Source organism: Meleagris gallopavo, chromosome 14 (genome assembly GCF_905368555.1).
Source record: "Meleagris gallopavo chromosome 14, MGAL_WU_HG_1.1, whole genome shotgun sequence".
NCBI lineage: Eukaryota > Metazoa > Chordata > Aves > Galliformes > Phasianidae > Meleagris > Meleagris gallopavo.
Genome location: NC_139417.1, coordinates 15,223,756 through 15,249,337, shown reverse-complemented (window position 1 = coordinate 15,249,337; position 25,582 = coordinate 15,223,756). Strand labels below are relative to the sequence as shown.

The window sequence follows — 25,582 nt, the reverse complement described above, 5'->3', positions numbered from 1 at the left end:
TGCTCTTGTGGGTGCTGGTGGTCACCTCCGTGGCCTGAGTCCCCAGTGGTGCATCAGCAGATGAAGGTGGAGCACAGTCATGTCAGTGAATGCAGTGTGACTGACTGTCCTTGCCTCTTGGGACGCCCACGTCGACTGGCAGATCTCCATGGGAGCTCCCCACTCAGTGGTACCACACGACTCCTGCTGAGCCTCACTGGTGGCCTGGGGAGATGCTGGCCATGGGATGGTTGTAGTCAAGGGCCTGCATGGTGGTGGAGGTCAGTCCAAAGCTGCCTGCTGCAAATGGCAGTGATGCCCTGGAAAGTTGTTGAGGCTTTTGGTGGGGAGGTGTAGCTCCTGTCCAAGCTGTAGCTGGGTCAGCCCACTGCATATGAGGGTTGAGCTGCAGCCAGAGCTTCATACCTTGTATCTCTTGTCAGTCATCCTCTCTGAGCCTAACTACCAGCATTAATTGTGACGGAGAGTTCTGCATTTTAGATCTTCTGGCCATGGGATGAAGCTGTTTTGACAGCTCAGCCTGTTCTGGTGTCTATGTGTTGGGTACCTTGCTATGGCAGTGTGGTAGGAAAGTGAAAGAATCTGCTTATATGCTAAGCCTAATGATGCTCGCCATGTATCCTGGCTTACAGAGAAGTATTTGTGTCCTTCCCCTGTTCTTTGCTTTTAACTTCTACACTGTGTTCATGTTGGGGTGGGGGGGGAGAAGCAGCATTATATGATGGGGTCCTTGTGCTGAGGTATGCAGATAAGTCTCAAAGCAGCTGCTGATATCTCTTGAGCTTCATCTGAGCTTTGGCTGTGGCACAAAACACAGAAAAAGGAGATGAGGATGGCTGGCAAAAGCAGCAAAATAAAGGGTGTAACAGAGAAACCTGAAGCTCTGGCTCGCTGTGAGGTGATACAGGGCAGCGGTGACGTAGCTTTTGTTTGGCTGCATTGGCCACAGCCTCTGAGCCTCACAGCTCCTGCCAAGAACACATTGAGGAGACCAGCAAGGTTTGGAGCTAGAGGGGATGGGATGGGGATGGGGTGTTCTGTGGGGCATCGTGAACCACAGGCAGTGCAGTTGGAATGGGGGCATGGGTGCAAGTGCTGAGATCAGAACAGGCCCTTGGAGGTATCACTTTCAGGTTTTCAAGTTGGAGGAGCATTCTCTTGCTGCCACTGTGTCTCCAGAGAGCACCACTCTGAAAGAGCACATTGTTGAGCTCACTGACCTACTTACTGCAGAGCTGCTGATGGCGTGGTGCAACAGGCTGTGGGCGATGGCCCCATCCGGCAGTGCAGGCATCCTTGCTGCTGCCTGTGCTCCTAAATAAGCCTTAAGTGCTAGAAAGCCTTGAGTTTTTATCCTCTGCAGGGACCTGGCCTTGCACCATGGGACTCTGGGGCACGTTTGGGGGTGCTGGGGGCTGGGGGAATTTGTGGTGGTGCTGGGTGAGAGCACAGAGTTGGCGTGGCTTTATTCACTTGTGCTGGGCCCACACCCAGCTAATTGCTGTCCTCAATCTCAACACGCTCCTGCAGATGTTTGGTTCCCTCATTTCCTTCTAATTGCCCCCTTCTTTCTCTCCTTTTTTAATCACCTGTCAGAAATCACAGGTAATTACATTCAATACTGTAACTGTCTTGAGGCTATTTGATCCTAATGTGGATTTTTTGGGGGCCGCATTTGGTTGATATGAATTTTTAAAGAGGTTGGTTTGACTGAAGGAGTGCTTTAATATCTTAATCTTCACATTTTCACGTGAAATATTTCTGCTGTCAGTCTTTAAACTCTGGAGGTTGCGTGTGCTCTGAAGAAACTGTTTTCATTGCTCTGGTTCTGAAGAGTTAGAGATGGCAGTTCCTGTGTTGCTTTTTTTTTTTTTTTTTTTGAAAACTGCTTTAAGCGATCTAAAGGCTTGCTTAACACAGTTAATGCTCATCTGGCTATTGTCATTCTTATTCTGTGTTTTCTTCAGGCTTGCATCTCTGACTGTCAACTCTTGTTGATGCTGTATTTAATGATGGTGCACTGCTCTATTTACAGCTAAGACTTATGATTTTTATCACATTTATAGGTCTGTTTCTGTGCAGGAAAAGGCTTGAGCTCCTGCCTGAAACAGGGGCTCAGTTCTGCACCTGGACACCGAAGGCAGGAGCAGATCTTTGCTAGTTGCTGCAATGCTTCTGTGTTCCTGCAGTATTGTCACTGCTGCTCCTTCTGGACATCTGCTGCAACATTTTATTTTGATATTTGTCAGAATGACAAAAGCTACCTGAATCCTCTGGACCAAATGCAGTGTTTAGATAAGCCAGCGGCTTTCGGTGAGACACACAGGGGGATGAAATTGTCTCCTTGGTTAAAATGATTGTTCCCTATGCAAACTCAAATGGAAAAATATCAATTTCATCCCTTCCGTGGAGCTGCAACCTTTATTCTGTTTAGACTTATTTACATCTAAAAAGTATAAGACTCAGATTCCATTATCTGAATTACATGCATCTGCTTAACCTCGTGCTAGTGACCTTGTTCCCACTTGGGATACATCGAGGAAAGCCTTCCATCTTCATCTGAAACACATGGCCATGAGAGCCTTTGCTGACCTGGCTCCCAGGGCCCCCGCCTACTCACTGAAACCTGTGCTGGAATTACCCTGCCAATTGCAGGTTTTGCAAATGAAGCCTTCTTACAGCCATTCTTCCCCTTCTATTTTTGAAATTCGACCTTGCTGTTAAAGCAGTGCTAAAACAGACCCCTGTTCGCCAGCCTTGGGGCAGAAGAATTGTTACTAAATTGAAGTATTGTCTGAGAGTGGAGAGAGCCCTGGTCTTACGCTCCTGTTTGAGTGATATGTATTGCTGTATGGATTTGCATCCAGTCAAAGGCTGTCCCAACACCTTGACAGCCCAGGGCTGGATAATATTATAGCAATGGTCAATTGTTGAACCAGATGGCAAATAATGTTACGTTATGATGGAAAATAATTTCAGGCTCAAAGAGAATTGTCCAAGAGACTGTCATTGTACAGCATTACTCTGTTAGATAAAGACTGTGCTGGGCTTTGGAATCCTTTGCTTAAAATCCCCTCTCTGTTGCTTAACTACAGCCTGACCTCAGGTGGTGCCTTCACCTCTGTGTCCACCTTTTCTTTGATTTTAGTCCCTGTGAAAATCAGGCCAAGGAGCATCTTCTTACCTGCTCACACCTGAACACAGCTGCCAATGCACCTGTAAGCAAGGGCATCATTACTGCAAAAGTCTCACCAGGAAAGCGAAGACTGAAACTCCTGAAGAAGGCAGTCCCGTTCAGCCCATTAAATCCCTAAATGAGGTGGTTTATGAATTCACTTTCAGCGTTCATCAAAATGCCATAGCAGCCTGCTAAAGTGACCAGAGTTTCCTAAAGCTTGTATTTAGGACTGAGTAAATCAACACGTAAGAGCAGTCCCATAATTACTATTGCTAATTAGTTGATGTTTGGATGTGCTTTGAAGATAAAAAGTGAAGGGGTGTTGGGTTATTAAGTCCCAAACAGTGCTGTGATGCCAGCAGCACCTATTGCTATGGGTCAGCAGGGACTTAATGCTGAAGTGACTCACCCAAATGCTGCAGAGTTTTCCTTGGAGCCTGCAACAAAGAGAGAGGGCCTTTGATGTGAGAATTGCGTTTGGATAGTTAAGTCTCCCCATGAATTTGTAGCATGAAGGTGATGAGCCCCGTGTAGCTGATTCTGCCCCAGGGTAGGGAGGTGACCTTGATGAGCTTTTAAGGTCCCTTCTGGCCCTGTTTTCCCTGATTTTGTGGTCCAGAAACAGCTTTGCTGAAATAGAGCTCGTCTTTCCTGCTCAGCAGAGCTTTCTGGGCGATGGCTTTCCTCATGTCTGAGTTCCCCATGTGCTGGTGCTGGGATGACCTGATGTCCCCTCCTTCTGCCATGGAGTTATTCAGAGGCTGTTGGAGCAGATGCAATTTAAGCTAAAGAAGGCAGCACAGATGTGCATGACAAAGACTAACCTGACGCAGACCTGGAAGTAACGAAGTGCCTTAAAATGGCACCTACATGAAGATGGGGCTGCAAACCTTGCCTTTTCTCTCAAGCATCAACATTAAAGAGATCTGAGGGAAGGAAGGAAGAATCTGAAGCTTTTTTTCCCTTCTACTTTGTGATGTGCCCCTCCTCTTCTAATGAAATGTCTGGGAATGCTTTGGAGGCCACTTCTGCATAGCTGTTGCCACACCTGTTGGAAAGGGGAAATTCCTCCCAGTCTGCCCTGGTGGAGCCGCCCGGGGGAGCGCTGCTGCTGGAATGTTTTATTGACAAAGCTGGCAAAAAGCTTCCTTTCCATGAAAATTGAATTATTTGTTTGTTCACTTCTGAACTTAGTCTCTGTGGGCCAGACCTGCAGCTGTGATAAATTAGCCCTATTCCAGATGTGCCCCGTATATTTAGAGACATCATTTCCCTGTATCTGTTTAAGTCCATAGATCCTCCTGCTGCAGTGGTTTGGGCACTATTTCAGCTTTGTCCCTCATTCAGTCTTTGAGTTCTGGGGACAGGAGAATGTGCTGGGGTCTCAATGGAAGGGGACATTGTGTCCACTGTCTCCTCTTGCAGATGGTTAACAAGAACAAATATTTGCACAAAAACTTGGTTCCTGGGGGAAGTTTTGTCCTTTACATGTAGTTTGCAGTAGGTATCAAGAATGGCTTTGACGATCTGAGAACTGACGTGCAGGTGCAGTAAGACTCTTCCAGTTTTGCTGCTGGTCCCACTATGGAACCAAAATGATTTCTCCTTGTAAAACACTGTCTTGGGAAGACTGTACTGAAGATTGCAAGCTAGGAAAACGGGGAAAAAAATATATATATCTTGGTGTGGTTTTGATTTTTTAGCATTTATTGTCAACTGTAGCTTTGAAGTCACCGACTTTCAGGACAGGACTCTGCTGGTATTGGAGGGGAGTCAAGAATGGAGATTTGGAGAGTAGAAGTCCATGGGATCTCTTTGAGCATTGCAATAAGATGCACGTGTACTTGCAGGAACTGTAAGATCTCCAGGCTGTGTGTGGTAAAAGAAAATTAGTTATACTCATCTCGCGATTAATAACTATCGTTTATCTAGCATCATGGGTGTGCGTACCACCATCAAAGCAAAGAGCTGAGGTCTCTGCCCCAGGGAAATGGCATGCTTAAAGCCATAAATTCCTCTGGTTCACCCTCCTTTCCCTGGTTCATGGCAAGTTTGTAGTGTGTTTCGAAGTGTGCGGGATCAGGTACCTGCCTGGGTGTGTGCAATATGACAAAGCTTCAGAAAGACAACATGCGATGTCAAGAAAAAAGGGGGTGGGAGAGGAGCCGGGGGGAGGTGGAAACAGACTGCGTGTGTCTGTGTACACACACTGAGTGCTCACGAAAGGAGGAGAAACGCTTCCCAGGCGGGAGTGGCGGGTGGAGGGCTGGGACAGAGTCGGGCTCCCACCCAGCTGTGCTGGCAGCCAGGCAGGACGCGGTGCTCCGCTGTGCTCTGTGGGGACAGGACGGCTCCCGGCACTCACCTTCTGCTCTTTTCCTGCACAGGGGCAAATCGAAGTTGAAAGTGAGACGGTCTTCAAGTTGGCAGCCCTGGTCCTGCAGGTAAGTTGCTCTTTGTGTGTTGGTGGACGGTGACTTTCTGGTGTCGGTGCTGCTTTGGCATGTGGCAGCCCCCTGACCTGTTAGTTCAGCTGTGTGCTGCCTTGCTGGGTTTATTTTCCTGTATTTTTCTCCACTCCACGAGGACAAAATCATGCAGTGTTTGTTGTTTGCAGTCTCTGGAGTTATTTTCCTCGTAGGCTAGTGGAAGAAATAGGTATTTGAGCAATTTTAACTTGGTGGAGAGAATGGAAAAGGAAAAGCTCATCAAGGGAAGTAATTTATTTGGGCAGATTTACGTCCAATTTATCACTTAATCTTCTAATTTAAATATATGCTGGATATCTGAGAAGAGAACAACATAGTACTGCAGCTGAAGTTTGCTGTGCTATGTTTGAAGCTTTCAGAGCATATGTTTTATACCTTTGTTACTTGATATTATTTTTTTTTCTCTTCACTGTGCTGTCCTCAGACTTCAAGTTTGGTTATTTACCACTTTCTGTGAAATAAATATCTACCTTTAAAATGTTTGTTCTCCCTGCTCAACCCCCACCCCCATATGAAATGCTCAGCAAAGCTGATCTGCTTGAGCTGCTTCCAAGAGCACAATTTCTCCCAAAAGTCTGACCTGCTCCTAGAGCTGACTTTCAGCTTGGACAACCAGAGAGAGAACTGTATTTCACTTCTTGGGCAGCAAAAATGACATTGGATGTGGATCGTGAAATTCGTCCCCCTTCTAGAAGCACATTTATTTATGGTGTAGGTGGATAATCTACAGCTGGAAGCATGAAGGGCCAAGCTCTGTTCCTGAGTGCATGCAGGCAGCCTCTGTGTGAATGTGGCTGAGGTCGGGATCCAGCCAAAAAGCTGTGGGAGTGGGGAAGCAAACAATGCTGGGAAAATCGAGGACTTTTGAAGAGATAATGTTTTAATTCTGCACTGTTTTTCAATTGTAGGAAGCCAAAGGGGACTATTCCAGGTAATAACATTTTTCCTTTCTAATACTAACGGGCTTGATGGATGTGTTTTGGCTGGTTTGCATTGTATTTCAAACAATCAGAAATGAGGGGTAAAGTCCAACTGAGAGCAGCGGCCGAAGAAAGCAAAATGCACCGCTAGACTGGATAAAATCTAACTGCAGGGTGAACAGAATCAAGGCTCAGAATCAAAACAACTTTCCAGGCCATCCTTCTTTGCTCCCCTCCCATCGTGTGCATGCCTGAGTGGGACGGGGAGCTGCTGCCCTTTGCTCCCAGCCAGCCCGTGCTTGGTGCTGCAGACCGTGCCCACCCACAGCACGTGTGGGGGACATGGAGCTGCCAGCTGCCTGCCTGAGGTCAATGAGCCTCTTTCTTCTGCAGCTGCCCCCAGGCCTCCCTCAGCCCACACCTGACCCAACACTTGTGCTGAGCTGTATGCTGCACTGGGGCTGCACACGCAGAGAGTGTTTGCCCTTGGAAATTGCTTTCTGCCTGGTCACCTCCGTGCATGGGTTTGGATAGCAGCGCTGGGAGCTGTGTGGGGAGCTGAGGCTGTGCTCAGAGCTGTTGGAGCCCAGGGAAAAGACCTTCAATTAGGAACGGCCTGCTGAGCAAACAAAAATTCAAAAGGTCAGCATTGGTCGCGTTAATGTTTTACCATTTGCTGAGTTTCCATACAGTAGGATGTTATGCTCTTGCTGCAGCAGCTTTCCTGCTGCAAAAGACACGTTTGGAAGATGTCCAGTGAGGGGCTACCTGCTAAATGCAGGATATGAGTTGTGCCTGATGCCAAAACCCCCAGCAGAGGTATTCTCTGCTCTTCTTTCAGTGCACAGCGTCAGTGCCAGCTCTGTTCTGGCCCTGGTGTCAGTCCCCCTTGTGTGGAAGAGCATGCTTTGTAAAGCCCATCACAGACCTCTTTGCTTTTTGTTGGTGTGCTGTCACGCCTGCAAAGAGGAAGGGATGCCCTTGTGACTAAGATCAGCTGGATGGGCTGCCGGTACAGATACTTCTGTTCCTATTCACACTGCAGACCTCCTTTGTGACCCACAGGATATTGCTTATAGCCACAATGTGCTGCCCTTCACCCCAGAAAGACTGCTCATCTACCCTGATTTCCTGCAGCATCCCTCAATGTAAGGACAGATAACCAGGGAACTCATGTCACCACAGCTCGCTTGACTAGAAGCAACTTGCTAAGTTGCAGCCCTGGTGGCATAGGCTCTCTTAGCCTGGTACAAGCCCTCAGGAAAAGAGTTTTAAGGTTTAAAACTGCATTTGTAGTTAAAACCTCCCTTGTGTAGTTTGAACTTAGTTCTGACTCCTTATCGTTTGCAATAAATAGGTTTGTAAGTGTTGCTTCACAAGCACAAGAACTGTGTACGTGGTTATTTCGCATGCCTCATCAGACAGGTTGGAAGGCGTGGACCGCCTGCTGTTACCTTCCAAAGTATTTAAAGAACATGGGAGGCAAGAGGTGTGCTACAAGATTGATTTCCTTCTCCAAACAGTTGCCTTTTGCAAAAGATCGTAAGCTGCAGCAATTGCTTTCACTGTATTAAAAAAAAAAAAAAGTTACGCCTCCATATCAAATGAGCATGGCCAGCTGTCCCACACATCAGAGTGAAGGAATTTGATTTTACATAGCACAAGTGTCATTTGGACCACCGATGTTAAAGTGCTGGCTTCATTACCAGTGTGTGTTACGAAGATGCTGTGTGACTGATGGCCCAGCAAACCCACCAGCACCGTCCTGCAGCCTTTCTGCTCTCTGCACACAGGCTGCTTCCTGCTGTGGTGCTGGGGTAGATGTGCTCAGTGTTGCCTATCGTTTGGCAATTCCATTTTGAATCACTTTCTGGAATGTGGCTCTTGCACCATTTCTGCTTACGTGAGAATGCCATGATTAATTTTTTTAATATAGGATTAGTGCAGAATTGCCTCAAGTCCTGGAGATTACCTGTCAGTTAAAGATGGGCCAGTCTGGACAGCGTTGGTGATCTCTGCCTGCCTCATGAGGAGCTTTTGTTGGGGGCACATCTCTCTTGCTGGCTCCAGGTGGGAATATGCAGGCCAGTACCAGGGCACCATAAACTCCCACAGCTCTGCAGTAACCCCTTCCTCAGATAAGGCCTTGCAGGAAGAGCACAGTAATCTCCCACAAGCTGCCTGCCCTCTTTTCGTGCTCAGTGAGTGAGCACATTCCTTGGAAATCTGTTCATTTTCAGCGAGCAAACCTGACGTGGGTACTTGGAGACAGTAACAGCTGCTGACTTCTGTGGAAGTCACCCCACAGCCAAGTGGCACTGACAGTGTGAGGATCTCAGGCTCAGCCCTTGCAGGTGACATGCAGTGGGTCTTCCTGGGACAGGAACATGTGCTTTGTCATTGAATGATACAAGACGCACCAGCCCAAGTGGAAAAGACTTGGAAAAGATGTTAGCTTTAAAGACATATTGATTAAAAAAAAAAAAAAAAAAAAGCTTTATGGCCTGTTAAGTACAGCCTTCAGAATGCCATCTGTGGCATGCCCAGTGCACATCTTCTGGGATCGCTCCAGTTTCTCCAAGGTGGCCAGATCAAGCTTCAGAGTGCCTGTTCCTTGTTGGAGAGTTGGACTAGATGGCCTTCAACAGTCCCTTCCAACTCAAATGATTCTCTGATTTTTATGAAAAAACTGCAAAAAAAAAAAAAAAAAAAATCTTGAAATTTTGAACTTTGTGTGAGGATTTTTAAGAGAATGAAATTCAAGTTGCAGCTTCTGACATGGTTGAATTTTGGAGAGGGAAAATAAAAAGCTGTTTGTTATTTATTTTAGGAATTTTTAGATTGCAAGAGACCTAGCCAAAGCAGTTACCAGATCGGGCTGGTGATTATTCACCATGTTAATGCTCTATAATATAAAGTCTTGTCTCTTTGAGAAACAAATGATTCACTCGTGCTTAGTTTACAGACTGTTTGCCCTTAGAAATAGTAACAGAATACAGTATTTCTTTGTAGCTTGATAATAGAGTTTATAATCAATGTTATTGACAATCCTAAAAATGCTGTACTGTTATTTCAGTCTTAGAGGGGGGAGGAAAAAAAGTCTATTAACATCAAATCAAAGTGAATTGAGAAAGTAGCTTTTAAACAATGTTTTTCTGATAATTTTGAACCGTGTTTTCCACAGTAACACTTCCAGGCCTAAAACCCAGCCCTGCTCCCTGGAGGTTAACGAAGTTGCTGGAGGAGGGCTTCCATTTTCTTTAAATAGCTGACACATTCGGTTTTGATTCTGGCCTGTGGGCTGCAAAGATAACTCCTGCCTGGTGTAACATAACACAGACTAAATAATGAATTCCTGATAGCTGACATGTGTGAGACACTGGGGTTTATCGGTACGTGAGTGATAAATGCAGCCTGCAACAGGAAGAGGTTTGTGTGCAAGATAGGCTCCCACGCTGCAGCTACAGGGGAACTGGCTCAGGAGCTCCCACAGTGACAAACTTCATTAAAGAACAGAATAAGTGCTTAGTCTACGGGCAGAAAACTGGTATCAACAATCTTAATTAAGAGTGAGTGCTCCCTCTTAAATTTTGGGTAGTGTTTGCTTGGGAGGATGGTTATTCTGCCAGATAAACAGAGGAATGTTGGTGCACAAGAGCATGGAAATAATGGCGAGGACAGTGCTAGGAAGGAGCTGCCTGGACAAAGCTACCAGCTCTGTGATTGTGTGGCACCTGCTAGCTGCAATGCTGGCCTGCAGAGCAGCCCAGCTCCAGGAGAGGACACACTGAGGGCTGCTGGTTCCAGCTTGCTCAGCCTATTTTCAGAAACCTCACCATGTTCAAATGGCCAAAGCTCCAGGTGTGGTCTGAGCTTGGGTCAAAGCAAAGCACAGGTTTGCAGCACATCCCCAAGTTGTCCCTACTTGCCTGTTTGCATCCTGGAGAGGTCTGAGAGGTCTCGTAGTGGATCCACACGGTGCTTGGCCCAGAAAGGGACCCTGATGTTGGTGTCAGCACAGTGACAGAAAGCTGAGCGCAGTCCTTATGCCTCTGTCAGCCCCAGTGTGTCCTTTCCAGCAGGGTATGGGCTGTACTGGTGGGTGAATACACAGCCAGCAGGATTCACTCTCAAGGTGATCTGGTGCCTGTCATAGACACCCATTCAATTTAGTTGGGATTTTCTTAATTGCGTATTTTAAATGCCTCTGCAATGGTATTTACAGAGACTTTCTCCAGCACAGCCCACTGTTCCCAGTTGGTCATGTCCATGCAGCTGAGAAATCAGTGCTGAGCATTCTGCTCTTGTGCGTGCACTCACTTTGCTCCATGGCTTCTTGTTTGCTGAGTGAGTCACTGTGTATTTTGCCTTTTGGCTGTGACTCCACTCTCTGTGCACTTCTCCTTTAAATACCTCTCTGGGTGCTTGCTTGTGAACCATTAACTCTATTTTGGTTATTTCAGCAACAGGTTTTTTCTACTGGTAGTGCTTGTAGATTCATAAAGTTCAGGGCAGACCAAAGTTTATGCTATCTCTGCAATGATGTCAGTTTAGTTTTATTATTTTTTTTATTTTTAATAGGACACTTGGAAAAAAAAAAAAAAAGAAGAAGAAATGAAGGGCTTCTGAGGAATTAGTACAGTATGCTTATGCAGCAGATGAGTTGGCATGAATTAGGTGCAGAAATGCTGAGTAAAAAACTGGATATAGGAAAAAAGAGCATACTGCAAGTAATTCAACAATCTGGTCTCTTGGGGTTTGCTGCTTGCACATGGCAATGTAGTTCTAATAGTTTCAGAAATAGTAAATAAAGTATCTTTGTGTACATGATATCAGTATACTTTTGGGAGGGGCAGCAAAGAGATCATTGTCTTTTTATTCATACGTGAGTCTCCCTCGACAGCCCTTTCCTTATTCCTCCTTTTCATGTAAGGCTGTTCTAGCCCTAATCCGGGCTCTGTGCTGACTCTGGACAAAAAGACAGAGAGAATATCCTCATTTGTTTTTTCCTCCCTTGTGATGGCTGGGATCTACTCAGTGGTGCGTGCTCTGTGCCTAGAGGAAATGAGACGACAGCTTTTCAGCTACAGCCTCTTGCTTTTGCAGACTTGTCAGGCCTTCATTGTTACATGGATACTTTATTTTTCTTGTGGTTGCCTGTATCTCTGTATCAGCAGGCAGAGCTGTGATAACAGGCTGTAAACTTTGCTGCTGCACTCAGACATGCTAAAAAGCCACAATTAATGTGGCTAATCTGACTGTTGTGCGAACAGGAAGAGAGAGCGTGAGCGTTAGAAATAACAGCCGGTCGTTGTGAGGCAGAGCTGGGGATCCTTCAAGCGTTGTAGCAGCAGTGAACGGTCGTATTTTGCTTTGCAGTGAATCCCAGCTAAAGCAGAGCCATCCTGCTTTGTCTAATCTGACAGAGAAAACCTAGAGACATGCACTGCTGATGCAGCTGAGCAGCTTTGTATGTGTGGATATGGGACTGACCAGTGGCAATCAGCACCAGAGGATTCAAACACCAAAGGGCTTTATCTTCAAAACCAGGGAAATGGTCCCTGCAAAAGGGGAATCTAAATGGTGCCTCGTTGGACAATGAAAATCTGGGAGCATCTCACTCACTTGCCTGGTCTCTTATGTCCTCGGAGAGAGATGTACATGTGTATAGCTGATGCAAAAGATTGTTTTTCTATAACGTTCCTGTTCCATCTTTAGAGGTCAGTGGGTAGGTCACCAAACTCCTAGCGATGAACAGGTGCTGCTTTTTCAGAGGGTCAGGCAGGGCTCAGGAAGCTGAGAAACTAGCCTGAAGGCTGGAACTGGAGGTCGGACACTAAAGGTGAAGCTGGTGTTGCAGCACAACATGGAAATCCCTGAGCCAGCAGCGTGGCTGCAGCAGAGATGCGCAGCAAGCCTCAAGCATTTGCCTGGCATTGAAAAAGCCATCTGCACTCTTTATCGTGTTCCTTTTCATGTATGAGGCTTGGAAAGCTCTTATAAATGCTTCTTCAAATACCTTTCTGAGCAGGCAGTTCTTATCTGGTATTCAAGTGGCAAACTGCAGCCCTGCATGGTAGAGCTCCCCGCTGGCCAGGGGACACTGGGCTCTGGCTGCCCCTGCAGATGGGAGCCCTGTGTGCACAGGCATTCTGGATCCCAGTTGTCCTTCAATGGAAAAATAACTTTCTTGAGTGTGCCAGCAGACCATGAACTGAAAGGCTGGGAAATGATGGGAAACGTCTGGCATTTGTCACAAAGGAGGATTTGTCAGGGAGTGCTTTTCAAAATCCTGCTGCCAAGATCCTGCTGCTCTGACATACTCAAAAGCTGCTAAATCAATGGTCTCTCCCCTTACCTTCTCTGCTCTGTCTTCCCCCTTTTTTTTCTCTTGCACTTTTAACCCTGCTCATTATTATCATTTTTTTTCCCCTCTTGCTTTGCTGCTTCCTTCTCACACCTGTTCCTTGTAGTACCTTGGGAGGCTGATCCACCTCCACTGGAGCATGCAAGGCATCCCACTCTTCCTTTCTGTTTGCTTTAAAACATAACGAAAACCTACAAAAAATGCACCTGCTGCTAAAGCAGTCCCACTGCCACATGGTGATGGCGGCCCATGTTGCTGCCTTTCATCTCAAGTCATATGGAGGGGAACAACTTGGAGACCTTGGTGATGCCAGGTAGGTGTTGGATTGGACATTGGCAGCTCTAGAATCAGTAGCATGGGCTGTTTTTGTACATGTAGAGCATTCATTGAGTTTTATCACTAGCTCTAAGCATCTTGAACAGAGTAAGAAGGAAACTCTTTATCTTGCATGTGATTTTTGAAAAGTAGCTGCTGATTTTTGATGTGCTTTTCAGGTTAATTTGTGAAGCTGGTCAGTGTTTTTCTATGAACAAGGCCATTCTAAATTCCACCAACAGTATAGCCAAAATCCACTACTAGAATAAGCCAAATGTGAAATAAAGATCCAGGAATAACTTGCTAATGATCATGCTGAAGAATAAGAACAAGTGTTTACGCAAGGATAAAAGGCTTCAAGAACAAAGGGAAATCATCATACAATGAACTTTCCCCAGTAATAAATCCCTACCTTGAAAAGTGTCGTCAACACAGTTCAGCAGAGACACACACCTGCTATCATTTTAGTCAGTGAAAAAGTTGTCTGAAGTCCTGTCCTTATCAAGGTATCAATATTTACAAAGTAGATGTGGGTTGATTAAGTTCATGCTGTAGTCCAACGATATTGCTTTTGTTGCTGTGGGTGTGGCTACTTCTCTTCACATTTTATGCTAATCTCATTAACCACATCTTGTTACATCTACGTCTATTACCTTGAATTACTGCATTAGCAGCAGGCATAAGCTGTTTGTGACAGTGGGAATGAGGAAAAGTGTGTGCAGCCATTAACTAATTAGTATAGATCTGTAAATCTTTGCTTGTCAGGGAGTGTTGTATCATGTGATTACAAGCTGTGAAGATGCACTTTCAGGGAGCATAAATGTCTTTTTCAATTTTCAGTTATGTGCTTTCAGCAGAGGATGCCCCAGTAACGTGACGTGGTCCCTTAGGTTTCTGGTGAGCTTTTAGAAGGATGTCTAAAATATCATGGGAAGGCTAATAGACTGTAGGAAGGACATAGCATTGGTACTGGTTTGCTGCTAGAGATCAGTTGGACACAGGAACTTCTATTCATAGTATGGCATGTGGTTAAATACTGTGACTGGTTATTCTGGAGGCAAGCTGCCCTTCAGTCTCTGTAGAGCTGACGCTGATGAGTGGAAAATTAAACTGAATACCAAGAATGAGAGACAAGGATCAGTGTGAGGAGGTTCTGATGTAGATGTTCATGATCAGTCCAAGTTCTGCTCAATACCAGCTGGGGAGAAATCTCCCCTGTACAGCATGGGAAGGAAAGGGTCAGTTGGCTTGTTTTCTTTAATTCTTCTCCATGGTGGAAAAAATACTTCAGATAAGTGTTCTCCTAGATTCCCCTCCTGGGAAATAAACAAACCTTTTGCCAAAAATGTTCAGTCCTGTTGACTTTGGGCTCTTTATGCATTGGACTCATGCCACAACCTGCCAGCCAAGAAGCCCCTTCGTGGCAGAGGTCAGATGGAACACAAGTAGGCTTTGTGGTCCCAACAGCCAGGCCTGCTGCTCTGAGGAGAACCACTACCTTTGCCCATGGCCACAGCAGGAGCACCATCTGTCTGGTTGGACAGTGGGTTGGGTAGGACATCTGGGGCCTGGAGTGTCTGCTCTGCAATGTCTGGGTCATCTGGTGGTTCTGCTGAAACTAAACAGGAACAGGTAATAATTCAACCTGTCGCTCCTATCTGCAGTTGTCACCTCTGAGGAACAGCTGGGTCCAAGAGGGCTTGGGAAAGTGATCCTAAGGGTCAAGGGGAGACGTGCTTGGTCTCCTCTCTGCAGATGGAGTGATAATGAACTCTCTTGAAGGAAGGAAGATGTCTGTTTGAGGCTTTTATTATCTGTGAAGCTGTGAATCATCCCAGATATTAATCCTTGAGTGTGCAGTCAGCAGATCTGTGCTGCACAGTGCCAGCGTGCTTTGGAGGCATTCAGCACACAAAGATCTGTGCCCTGTTCTCCAGATCTTTCACTTTTTTTCTAGGATCGTTTCACGTTTAATCTTACAGTTATGCTTCTCATAGACTATTGGGCCTCATAAATCCATTTTGACAGGGAACAGAGCACAGATCTACAAGATCGACCAGACAGGAGACTGCATCCCTTTAGCAAGAAAAGTCATAAGGACCAACTTTGCCTCTTAAAAGAGGTGTATTCTCTGCTATTTCAAGAAACTGGATTTCATTCATAGATTGGCAGAAGAACAGAAGAGTTCCAGCCCTTCTAAAAGTTGTCACAGCTTCCTGGACTGCTTGCTACTGAGCTGCCCCAGGGTCCATGGTTCTGGCTTGATGGTGGAGGGGTGGACCCCATCTTGCATCACATAAGTGATTGGCAGCACTTTAGTCACAGTGTGTCCCAACATATGGAACATGATGTGGCATTTCTGTACACAGCTGCCAGATCTGGTGACATTTCTGCAGTATATGATGAGGGTGCTGCTGACCCCCAGCATTGTTTTCATCAGTACTTCCAGTACTTCAGCCCTTGTTTTGGCTGGCAATGAGATTTCTGAACAGAGAACTTAAAGACCTGCTATTAAAGCTCTGCATATGAATAGTAGGGGTTGAGAATCTGTATTTAGAGGAACAGTCCTTTTGTTTGGTAAAAATGAGCTGTTTTGTTATCGCTTCCTTGTGAAACCCTCTCCTCCTTCACTATTTCCCTGCCAGCCCTGACTCTTAATGCAGCCATTGCAATTATAAATCAGGCTTTAAAAAAGCAGGAAATCTTTATTTTTAATAATTAATTACCCTGAGTCTATGATTAAAGTTGGAAGGGGGCTCAGGAGGTCATGTAGCCCAGCCTCCTGCTCTGAGAAGGTCAGCTATGAGATCAGAATAGGTTGCTCAGGACTTTGTGGGATTTTTTTCCCTCATTTTGGGGTACGTTTTTGTTTTGACTCTGGTTCCTGAGGCCTCAGGAGGATTCACATGTCCCTACAAAGCCCTGGTAATCTACGAGCTGGGACATCATATAGCATCTTGATCCCATCAGTAGGCTTTTAAGGGGCAAACAAAACTACTCTGCTTGTGTGAGCACTGGCTGTATAAGTGCTGAGAGAAGAGATCCTGATTTTCCGCCCAGATGTCGCTGTTCATGGCAGTTGGGTGCTTGCCAGTTTGGGGAAAAAAAAAAAAGTGCATATTCCTGGCTTTGCTGGCTGAAAAGCTCAGTAACAACAGCTCCTGCATGCTAATTGACCTCTTTTTGGCAACTTCATCAAAGACGCTGCAGAATAAGGAGGCCGCTGATTGAACTGTTTCTTCATCCCCAGAGGTGGTCCCTCTTAGGGTTGAGGCGCATTGTCAGGGCTGGGGGAGAACCTTGGAAGGCGATTAGCCAGAAAGCTGTCACTTACTTCGCCTTCCTTCTGATATCTGCCACGAGACTGGAGATGTGAGTGGTTTCCTGCACCTCCATCACCTCCTCCATCCCACAGAGCAGCTTCCATGCTGCAGCTGCCCTACAGGTGCTCGCAAGGAGGGGAGAGTGGGTGATGCAGCTCAGAGAAAATCTGTAATGCTGTAGTCTGATGGAAACAGCTCACGAGTGGGGAACCACCTTCAAGGAAAACCTGGCTGCTGAAGCCGAGGCAGATGCTGATGAACTTGACTGCATTCTTTTCTCAGAGCAGTCGTGTTCGTGCTTGTTCATGCTGCTGCAAAGGCATGCAGAAATCCTGCAGAAATGAGGCGTGCAACTTTCAGCTGATTAATTAGCGGAGCATGAAAAGAGAGAATATTAACCATTTTGCTGGTGCCTACTAATAGGTTTTAAAATATTTTGCTGGTTCTTCTTGTTGTTGCTTTTGTGACAAATGGCATTTGCATACTTCAAAAGCTTTATTTTGTTCCAGGCTGGACCAAAAGTCCAATATATTTGAACTTTCTCCTCAATATGAAGCCCAGAAAAACTCCTTTAATTACAAATATTTCATAGCGTATGAACTGAAATCCTTTGTTGTTAATCAGATCAGTGTTAAACTCTCAGATCTGACAAATACCATGCTGGAATCTGTTGTCTCTTGGGGAGGATTTTAGCTAAAGATAGAGCAAAAATAGCACCGCAAGCGTTGCCTTTGGGCGAAAGCTTTCCTCCTGCAGCTGTTGAGTGCTCATTCCCTACTCAGCAAACAAAGCCAAGTGTGTGCAAAATAAATATTGATACCATACTCCTGCCACAGTGGCCTGGCTGACTCCATAATCACGTGTCTGTATAATGAGTTACAACAGGAGCTTGCACGACACCACATACATCACTGTCATGTGAGAGGGCAGATAGAGTTACGTTGCTATGATGGCCTGATATGGGGCAATGCTGCATGTGCACCCCAAGAACAGTGCCTTTTCCTGTTGCTGAAACTGATGATTTGTATCTGTGATTCACCAGCAGTGACTCTGTGCCTTTTTTGCTTTTAGTGATGAAAACACTCGGAAAGACTTGAAGACGCTGCCTGTCTTTCCCACCAAGACACTGCAGGAACATCCATCACTTGCTTACTGGTGAGCTGTTTAATTCAATTTAAATGTAAATCTTTGCTGTGGATGGCAATGACAGGACTGCTCTTAGACAGTCTTGCAAACTGTTTTTACAGTTCTCAGCCTGTGTTATAAAGGACTTCAAGTTAATCACTTGTGTTCAAGCGTTTCCAGTTTTAGAAGGTTATGAATTACACAAGAGCCGATGCAAATCCCTCACTGAAAGTTCAATCATGTTAATGAATCGGAGTAAGCGGGGTACCACACATTAGAAAGAGCTAATCTGAACCCCAGCCAAGTCTGTGTTTGGAAAGAACACCTTTTCAACCAACAAGCAGCAGAGCCTCTGTGATGTGCTGACCTTGGCTGGTGCCAGGTGCCCACCCAGCCACTCTCATGCTCCTCAATGGGTCAAGGGGAGAAGATGAAGTAGAATAGCTGGAAGCAGAAAAGGAAGATCAGTTCTGTGGCATGAATGTGCCATGAAAGAAACAACACTTGGGATGAATCGACAATATTGTTTCCTTGTAATTCATGCCCTTTATTTGGGTTTGACTCTCTCATTTATTTCATTTTTCAGACTTGATGTATACTTGATGTATTTTCACGTGTGCTGGCCCTCTGTTATGATTTATTTTTCAGAATGAATACTGTTGAGTTTTTCTTTGCATTTGGGTGTCTGACACTTACTAAGTGCATATTTCATGTTCTGCTTAAAACAAGACGTTTAAGTATATAGCAGAGAAAAAAAGTGAAAATGCCATTGCTGACAAATCTGTAGTTCTTCATCTATGAAATGCCAGGTGAAAAAGTGCACTAGAGTGAAAAACTTCTGCCTTGCATATGGAACACTAACTGGCCCCTGAAGCTCTGGTTCTTTAGAACATGAAATGAATTCGTACAATTAGTACCATTCTTCTGCAACAGCATCTGCAGCAGATTTGAAACGATTTGTTAATTAGCCCAGAACGCAGCATGCGATGGCGGGGATTAAGATGCAGCTCCATGCTGCTTAATGAAGAGTGGGAAAGAAATGGGTAAGAAACAGAATGTAAGCTAGAGTGAGAAATGCACAGAGGGGCACTTCTCTGCATGCGGGCACCTAAATGTCAGCATGTGCTGTCATATGTGGAAAAGTCGGTGAGCCTCTAAGTTGGTTTTTGTGCCTGTTTTGCAGTGAGGATAGAGTCATTGAACACTATACACAAATAAAAGGTCTGACCAGAGGACAAGCCATTGTTCAGTGAGTATGACACTTAAAAACATCACCTTTATAAGTCAATGCTTATTGTTTCTCTTCTCCTGAGAAGACTCTTTTGGTCCTTGTCGCTTGCAAACTTCATTTTTTGTGTCTTATCGGAATTATCTTTTATGGAGTGATATTTTCCAGGCGAGGAAACCCGTGATAAATTTCCTCTACCAAATACCTCTCATGTAGAAGAACCAACTTGGATTCCATTCATAGCACTTTCTCCGTACCCTGTTTGCTGTCACTTAATTTTCACACCAAACTCTAAGGGAAAACCATATCTTATGTTCTGTAAGGAAGACAAACACATCTTTGTTCAAATACTCAGCATTTAGTTCTCAAAAAACGAGGTCTTGCAGGATGACCAAGAAGGTTGAGATGACTTCCATAGCCACGTGCTGCAGACAACTTGCAGGCTTTGTCGCGTAGCTCAGTGCCTGCAGCTCTGTCTCAGTAGTTCAGGGGCTTCTTTCAACAGGAACAGAGAAAAAAATTATCTGTTCAGTGATTTTCTGCATTGCATCGTGAAACAATTGTACAACTGCCTAAACAATTTCATTTGGAGTCTATCCATTTTTACCAAAGCAACATCATGAAATAATTAGAGGCAGATATTTCCCAAAGGCTTAAGTTTAGTGCAGAACTGGAAGCTTTGCTTTCTGTTCTCTGAATTTCTGATAAGAGATTGAATGCTTTGTTGTATGAGAAATCTCCCATCCATTTTATCTGGGCCAAAATACCACATCTTTCTTGAGCCTGGCTGATAGGTTTTTTTTCTTGAAGACATAGGCATTAAATCATTACAGCTTTCAAAATATGCAAATGATAAATGACATGTCCTGAATGTATGTGTGAAAAAAATATGTTAATAGATATCATTTCCTCTAGAAAAATTAATCTGATAGGCTATAAATCTGTCTACAGGTACATGAGAGTGGTAGAAGCTTTGCCAACATATGGTGTCCATTACTATGGAGTAAAGGTTAGTAAATGTCCATAGATAATGTGATTGTTTAGCTTATTACACGTGATTACATTCCTAAAGGAGCAATTTGATGATTCAGTACCCTCCTATCAAGAATTAAGCCTCACATTTTTCAACCTTTTTACTTTTTGCCTCTTCAGTATTATTTTTAGAGTGGTTTCAGAAAGCAGCAAAACATTGTGCTAAAGAAGACAGAGAGGAACCTCCATTCAAAACCTTCTGTGGTTCCATCAGGAGCTAAATTTGTATCAGCTTAACTAAACTGGATATCACTTCTAGATTTGAAGTAATTAATGTTTGCTGCAGAGCATTTCTAATTAAAAAAAAAAAGTAGAAAAGACAGCTTCTAAGTGACAGGTGATCAGTGGGTGCATATGTAAAGAGGAGTAACGCTGTATAGTAGAGTGGTATTTTTGGAGAGTGATGAAAATGCAACATTTATTCCCATTTTTAGAGCAGAGACTGGACAAAAGTGTTTTCTTGCAGAAGAGCTCAGCAGGGGTGACGTCTCCATACTTTCAGTTATGGCTTTGACAGTGGTACCTGAGAAGCTGATGGTTTGCACTGTTCTTCTGCAGCTGTGTCACGCCTGAGTTTCATGGATGCAGTCACTGGCCACGGTTTTTTTCTGTCCCATATCCCTACCACAGCCACCTCTTGCAAGGAGTGACACCCATTTGTTTCAGCAGTGCTTGCTGCTTTTTTTGTCCACTTTGCACAACCACCGCATAGTTTCTTACCTCTGCCTGAGAAGGCAATGGAAAAAAGTTTCAATATTCACTTTAGCAATCCACTTCACATCAATTTGTTTGCAAAAATTGTCCTTGTTCCTTACCTACCTGTACTTGTCTCAGAATGAAACAAGCTGTAATCTTGGAATTGCTTGCTTCTTAAGTAGCTCTTGGTTCATGCAGGCTTCTTTTTTCAGGATAAACAAGGAATCCCTTGGTGGCTTGGAATAAGTTATAAAGGAATAGGCCAGTACGACTTACAAGACAAAGTTAAACCCAGAAAAGTAAGTTTTCTGCATCTGAATTTTCTATTTGGGGTGGGGATGGGGAGGTGTTGCATGCTGGGATATACTTGTTTAAGCTATTGTTTATCGATCTAGTGAGCAAAATACAAAGGTCTGGAGGCAGAAGAATTCTGTTAAATTCAGTAAAATTCTGCCCTCTCACGTAATACTGGAAATTAATGTGCCACGGTGAGCAGCTGCCTTTGGGTGCTTTGTCTTCTTGAATTTGGTGGTCTTAGGGCAGTCTCCATGGGAATCTTGGCAGACTCCAATGATATCTGCAGAAGCATGAAGCAACTGGGCTTCCGCACATCCCAGTGTAAAGACCTTCTTCACAGGCAGCATTTCCTTTGGCTTTCAGAGATGTGCTTTGTGTGTGAAATGATGAACAGATGTCTGTGAAATACAAGATGAACTGGATGGAGCTGCAGGCTTGCGTGGGCAACTGTATGCTTTTGTGACACAATGAATTATAAGAGGGAACTGAGAGTAAATGCCAAATCATGGAAGTCGTTCTCCTTTTCCACTTCCCTTCTCCCCAGCATATCTTCTCCAGGTGAACTCTGCCAGCAATTTCAGTTGTTGCTTAAATGGGGCAGAGGGTCCCATATTCCACTGCTGGCTCCCCTCAGCCACCCATCAGTCAGCCCTGACAGGCTCTGCTGGCGGCCCTGGAAATCCATCCTGCAGCCCAAGCACACGCTGCGTTGGGAACTCGTCCAGCCCTGTAGATGCATAATTCTCACTGACATGAGACTGAGGCCTGCAATCTTTGAGGAGCTGGTTAACACCGTTGGCAGTGGGTAGGAGCCAAGGGTGCATGTGAGGGAACCGTGCTGTTGGGCTGGATGTGAATGGTTTCTTTCTGGTCGTGTCTTTGTTGGAATGCTGAAGCCATGAGGAGGTGCAGACATGGGGTTTTGCTGTTCTCTTTTCCCTGGAATTGTCTGGGCAGGAGTTCACATGAAGTGTGTGCTTCCTGCCAGGGAATTTCACATCTGCAAAATGATATTGTTTAGTGCATTTGTGCCAAAAAAACACTGCTTAACAGAACTTCCTCGTGAAGAGCAATTCCCTTTCAAGTTCCCAACTTGATCTTTTTGCAAGACAGGCTATGACTTGGTCTCTTTGGTGCTATATTTATTCATCTGTGTGTCCAAGACTGAACTCCAAGTCTGTGCTTTGTGCAGTAGAACGCTTGAATTAGCCCCAGGTGTCTTTTACCATGTGTGTTAAAAGATGACACTGACACAAGAGGAGCCCTAGAAAATCAAGCCAACGTTAATATAGCATTGATCATCAGAGAGCACCAAGCAGCTCCTCTTGCTCTTTCAGTGCTTTCCTGTATTTGGACATCTATGAGATTTTTCCTATCAGACCCAATACAGACCGTTCTCCAGCCAAGATGTCCAGCTGGGACCATCAGCTCTCTCCAAGAAAATATGGCCTTGCCTGGCTAGAAGCATTGCTTCGCCAAGCACTTCATATGCTTGAGGATTTCGGTTTACAACATCAACCAGACAGATGAAGGAAATTTTTTGAGGCCAGCAGGGCCCAGATACCAAGTCACACCCTGCTACAGTTTCTTATGGGGTGTTGCCTTTGAACGCAGCAGGAGTTACATTTAGAGGAAGAACTTTAAAAAATAAATAAGCCAAAAATATCCCCAACCAAACAGCATTCAGAAGTCACCTTTTCTGTAGAGGTGTTGCAATGGAAATTGTAACAGTTCTATGCTGTACTGTAATTATCATTATAATTATACAAGGGAGAATGGAGATCAAAAGGGAAGGTGGGGAAGAGAGGCTTAAATGCAGAGGGAAAGTTTAATGCCAGTAAGCTCATGGAAAAAGCGTGGATGGGTACAGCTATAGTATCGCAATGGGCTCATGGATTTGTGTCTGGTGCTGATGGGAGAGGATAAGAATGGCAGAACCTCTGTTTGTGCTGAGTCCTGCCTACGTTTAACACCAAAACAGGTTGCCCAAGGAGGTTGTGGATGCCCCATCCCCGGAGGCATTCAAGGCCAGTCTGGATGTGGCTCTGGGCAGCCTGGTGTTGGTGATCCTGCACATAGCAGGGGGTTGAAACTAGATCTTTGAGATCCTTTTCAACCCAGGCCATTCTATGATTCTATAATTAACATGTGACTAAAAATGCAGCTTATTTATACGAAGGATATTTGAAATACACAGTGCACTTCTAGTGTGAACTATGGAAATAGTTGGAATGAGATCACTGTTCAGGGAGTGAGAGCACACTGGGTGTAGAGGTGCCCATCCAGTCCGGACTTGGTTTTGGAGTTAAGATACTGAAACACTGCTGTTTGTTCCAACACAATCTCACTGTCTGTGCTATGGCAGGGAGAAGTTTGCCTTTAACCAGTATTGTTATTTGTTGGTATTCAAAAATATATCAAAATAAATTTTTAGAGAGAGAATAGCCTGTATAGCTTGTCAAAATCTCCAGGGAGCAGGCACTACCATTCTTTCCAAAGCAGCAAGAGGGAAGTAGGCATGTAAATTATGTCTGCCTGTCTGAGCAGAAGTGCTAGTTCTGCTGGATTTAGCAGAATTTTCTTGCTCTCCTCTCTGAGAAGGAGCCAAACTCACAACTGCCATGTGCTGGTGTTATCCTGCTGTTTATACTGTGGATCAGAAGTGCCGTTGTGTTTATCCCCAGCCATCTGGGAGAGAGCGTCCTGATTGTGTTCCACTTCTCCAGCTAGTGATGTTTAAATATACATAGGTCTGATTAATTCAGTAACAGGGGAAGGTTGAGTCCAATCCTAATGGATTGAAACTCGGCTGGCCTTCCCCATTTTTAAAGATGCAAGCGATCTTTGGATGTGCAAACCCTTCTGAGATCTGTTGAAATGGGAAAGCCGCTGAGATTCAGGCAGGAGATGTGGAGCTGGTGCCTGTGCTTCTCTTAAATTCCCACCTGGTTTTGCTGTGCTCCTTGTGTCGTTTGTGTAACAGCAAAAGCTGCTCTCAGATATGGCTGCATTTGTTTGATAGTGGGCATATGTTCAGAGATAAATCCACATTCAGAAATATATATATAGTGTATGTGTGTGTGTGTATGTGTGTGTATAAGTAATCAACTGCTTCTACTAATGTAGCATCAATTGATTCCCAACCATCCTCCTCAAAGGGTGAAATCTTTTGGCTTTATCCAAGTAGGTCTTTAGGCAAAGAAGCCTAAATATGAGCCTTGGAGCACTGTGGTTATCCCAGGATTTTGTTGTTGGATCAACACTGCTGCTTGAATAGTGTCAAATGCTCTCCACAGGAAACAACTTGCAAGGCAATTGGGTGAAGCAATCTTCAGATACGTATCTCCTGGCCTTTGCCAGAGCTTGTACACGTCACATCAGTCACCCTCAGCACCGCAGCCCATCTGCCTGGGTGCTGTTGGAAGGGATGGTCAGTAACATGGGGCTGGACCTGGCAAACCTGCCAGGTCTGCCTGCGCATGTCAGGTTGGCTGGGAAGGTTGGGTCCCAGCCACTGGTAGTTTGCTGGTTGATCTGCGATTGTTTGAAGAGAGGATTTCTGTCACTGTAAGTTGCTCGTGGAACTTTGTGTTTATTTGGAAGTGGTTTCTAGCTAAGCAGACCCACATTGTACAGCTTTGCATGGACTGTGAGTGATGGGAGCCAAGGGAGAAGATTTGCTCCAGTACTGTAACAGGCTGGAAACAGAGAGCAATTTTTATGTCATTTAGGAAAATCGTCTTCTTTGTGGATAAAAGATGTGGCTCCACACTGGCTGGAGGTTATGCTATGGCTCAGTTGATTATAAACTTGAAGTCTTATAGGGCATAAAAAGACTGAGTTTGCAACCTGCGTTCAGATTTCAGCTCAGACCTGGGATTAGCTCTGCAGTCCTGCTGCTTTGCAAATGCATTCTGCCTTCAGCTGCACTTAATACAGATATCTGCTGCTTGGAGCAGTGCCTCCTGCTCACTATGGAGGGTGTCTGGGTGGCACGCCAAGATCCCATCCCAAATATCTTCTGGGTTGATTAGGAAATGCATGAAACAAGGCCCAGGGCCCAGAGCTTCATATGCTGTTTCAAAACAAGATAGTTCTGTCTTTCATCTCTACCCGTATTCTTCTCACTGGTGAGATAAACAATGTGCTGTCTCCTATATGGAGAGTGCACTGTGGAGCGAGCTGGGTTTACTCTGCGTTCAGCCAAGACCTGGGGATACTCTGGGGGATGGGAATGTGAGAAAGCTGCTTGCTTGCTTGCTTTTCGACTTTTTCCCTCACTTCATTGTGTTTCTGTGGGCGACTCCCTGGTGATAAATGAACTATAGTGTCTGAGGAGAAAAAGTAATCTCACTGTGGTATTGTTTCAAATCTGCTAGAATTTCAATCGTCGTCTTGAATGCATTACGTTCTCAGGAGTGTTTTTGTTAGAGTATACTGATTTTGAAAAGGGTCATATTTATGATATCTCTCTCTTAATTCAGCGTACACTTTCTAAATGCTGATGCTGAAAGTTTTCCCTTGCAGAAGATTTGCTTAACGTAAATTTTCTGTCCTGCTTTGCTGAGCTGCTCAGAACACAATGGTGTTTGTACAGGCTTCTCAGCAGGTG

At 44.9% G+C, this 25,582-nt stretch overlaps 1 protein-coding gene across 8 annotated transcripts in view; it reads left to right on the top strand.

The window, feature by feature from the left end:
- Positions 1-25,582, top strand: part of FRMD4B (FERM domain containing 4B) — a 74,629-nt gene that overhangs the window by 31,357 nt on the left and 17,690 nt on the right. For 6 of the 8 annotated variants that reach the window (XM_085235668.1, XM_010718713.3, XM_085235667.1 and 3 more), the window contains exons 6-11: positions 5,566-5,622; positions 6,576-6,598; positions 17,664-17,747; positions 18,901-18,966; positions 19,897-19,954; positions 20,886-20,972. In XM_085235668.1, the coding sequence (XP_085091794.1) occupies positions 5,566-5,622; positions 6,576-6,598; positions 17,664-17,747; positions 18,901-18,966; positions 19,897-19,954; positions 20,886-20,972 (375 nt within the window). Of the gene's footprint in view, positions 1-5,293; positions 5,623-6,575; positions 6,599-17,663; positions 17,748-18,900; positions 18,967-19,896; positions 19,955-20,885; positions 20,973-25,582 lie in introns of those variants that run through there. The other 2 variants (XM_010718715.4, XM_010718714.4) reach the window with 2 other exon arrangements.